Raw genomic sequence first — 2,279 nt, forward strand, 5'->3', positions numbered from 1 at the left:
GAATTCCCGAGAGGAGCAACTGACACCCCGTTCCCACCCAACTCCTAAGCAAGAATGACCACCTCATCCATAGTTGCCCCGTGTGAAGCCCCTACAACAGCCGTCCTGAGCCCAATCCCTTGAGGCAGGTATTCTTTTTTTTTCTTTTTTTTTAGGCGAGGCAACCCTTGGTTGACCTCACAGATTACAAGGACCTTGTCAGTTTACAATCCCTTATTTTTTTTTAATTTTTAATTTTTTATGCTTATAGCACCTGGTCTTCCTAGGTGGTCTTCCAACCAAGTACTAACCAGGCCCGACTCTGCTTAGGTTCCAAGATCAGACGGGATCGGGCTTGTTCAGGGTGGCATGGCTGTAGACGAGGAGGGTATTCTTGCCTCCATTTTACAGATGAAAAACTGAGCATCAGAGAGTCTCAGTAATTTTCTCAAGGTCACACAGCTAGTCAGCATCACAGCAAGGACCCTGCTATGTGTAGCTTCAAAATGCTCTGGTTTTTTTTTTTCCATTGGTTGCTCTCACCCTCCATGTACCTGGGAATGTGCCGGAGCCAGGCCTGGCTGGGTGGTCTCAGACCTACAGAAGCTCTGGATTCCTTTACCCACCAGCCTTCCAGGGTCCAGCCTAAGGCCAAGTGCCCAGTTCCTCCCCACAGAGCCCATGAGGACACAACTTACTTCTGCGGGTACATGTTATAATGAGCCTGGGGGCACACGACTGGAGAGGGAGCCTGGTCCATGTAGGTGGCACTGCCCCCTGCAGAGTCTGCAGATGTCACAAACCTGTGGGAGGAAGCAGAGCAGAGCCTCAGTTGGCCTCGGGGCAGCCGGTGACTTGGGGAGGGGCTTAGGGACATCTTCATGGCTTTTTCAGGTGTAGAAAGACAAACGGCCCACTGGGCCTGGGAGTTCTGGGCCCCATGATGACCAAGCCTAGTTCCCTCCCTGGGGCTGAGCCAGGTTTCAGCAGGAAGGGAGCAATGGGCCCATGAATGGCAGAGAAGGGAACGCCAGGCCCATGAATGGCGGAGGAGGGCAGCAGTGAGGGGTGAAGACAGCCAGGGGACAAGGAAAGAGGCAACAGGAGACCAGAGCCGGACCCTGGGCACTTACTCAGGGACCACTTGCTTGATCTGTGGCTTTACGTATCCGTCCATTGCTTTAACTGCCCAGGGGAAAACGGTGATGAGAACCCAGGTGTCTGGGAGCTCACCCATGCAGTCTGTCTCCTCCCCATGTCACCAGGGCCTCAGCAGGGATGAGATTTCCCATGGGCCCCCAGTGAGCACCAGTCGACAGACCCAGGCTGAGGGCCACCCAGACCCTGGCTGCAATCTCATCCCTTCTCCCATTTCCTTTTCTGGCCCTTTTCATTCTCTCTCCCCACCCTGCCAGGGAAGCAGAATCAACCCCATGGAGCAAACCTAACCAACGGGCTGGGGACGGGCTGAAGAGGAAAACCCTGTCCACTCTGCTTCCCACACTCAATCCAGGAGCAGGATTGAGGGAGGGGAGTGGAGGGAGGGGAGTGGATAAAGATGGGAGTAGGGGAGTAGTGCTGTTTTCGATGGGTTTGCATTATCCCAGCTCCTCCCTCAGCACTTCCAAGGGTGCAGAAGCGAGGGTGCACTCAGCTTTTCGCTTTGCAGAGAAGGAAACAGACTCAGAGGTTTCGCTTTCCCTTTCTTCATTTGTGAGCCCTGGAATCCTCTCCATGTGCTTTGCACCATCCCATGGACCAAAACCCACAGGGAAATGGCCCCTGGGCTCTTCTTGGGCAATCCCCAGCGCCTAGCCCAAGAATGTGTCCTTGGGCCGAGGAGGACTTGGGAGGATCGGGGCAGGACGCACCCAGCACAGGAGTGTAGTACTTAGAAAAGACCTCGTCCTTGGGCCGGTCGGGAAACACGTAGATGAGATAGCTGAGGTCCCCAAGGCGGTCAGCCAGGGACCGGATGGAGAAGTCCCGCGTGGTGAATGGCTTCAGGTTCCACAGGTTGCGATCAGCTATGGAAAGGACAAGCTCGTTCCCACAATCCACCGCCGTCAGGAGGAGGATCAAGGTTGTGGGGGTTTCGGGCAGACTTGTGGAGATACCCAAGCTTCTGCTAGCCTGCACTGCAACCCCACCCCCTGTGCTCCCCAGCATAAGGTAAGGAAGTGGCCTTGGGACTACTGTACTGGGCAAACCGGGTGAGTAGACACCAACGAGCCTGGGTCACAGCAGAGAAGGGAGAGCATGAAACTGCTGAAGGACTCACTCCGTGGTCCTGGAGTCTA

At 55.1% G+C, this 2,279-nt stretch overlaps 1 protein-coding gene and 1 pseudogene across 1 annotated transcript in view; both read right to left on the reverse strand.

Moving 5' to 3' along the window:
- Nucleotides 1-241: 241 nt before the first annotated feature.
- LOC111732179 lies at nt 242-360 on the reverse strand (annotated as a pseudogene).
- A 33-nt stretch (nt 361-393) lies between these two features.
- Nucleotides 394-2,279, reverse strand: part of LOC105306335 (signal transducer and activator of transcription 5A-like) — a 16,593-nt gene continuing 14,707 nt past the window's right edge. The window contains exons 12-14 of the mRNA XM_023523929.1: nt 1,851-2,006; nt 1,113-1,164; nt 394-782 (exon numbers count right to left, since the gene is read on the reverse strand). Coding sequence (XP_023379697.1) covers nt 674-782; nt 1,113-1,164; nt 1,851-2,006 — 317 coding nt within the window. The 3' untranslated portion in view covers nt 394-673. The remainder of the gene's footprint in view (nt 783-1,112; nt 1,165-1,850; nt 2,007-2,279) is intronic.

Source organism: Pteropus vampyrus, unplaced genomic scaffold, assembly GCF_000151845.1.
Source record: "Pteropus vampyrus isolate Shadow unplaced genomic scaffold, Pvam_2.0 Scaffold432, whole genome shotgun sequence".
Lineage (NCBI taxonomy): Eukaryota > Metazoa > Chordata > Mammalia > Chiroptera > Pteropodidae > Pteropus > Pteropus vampyrus.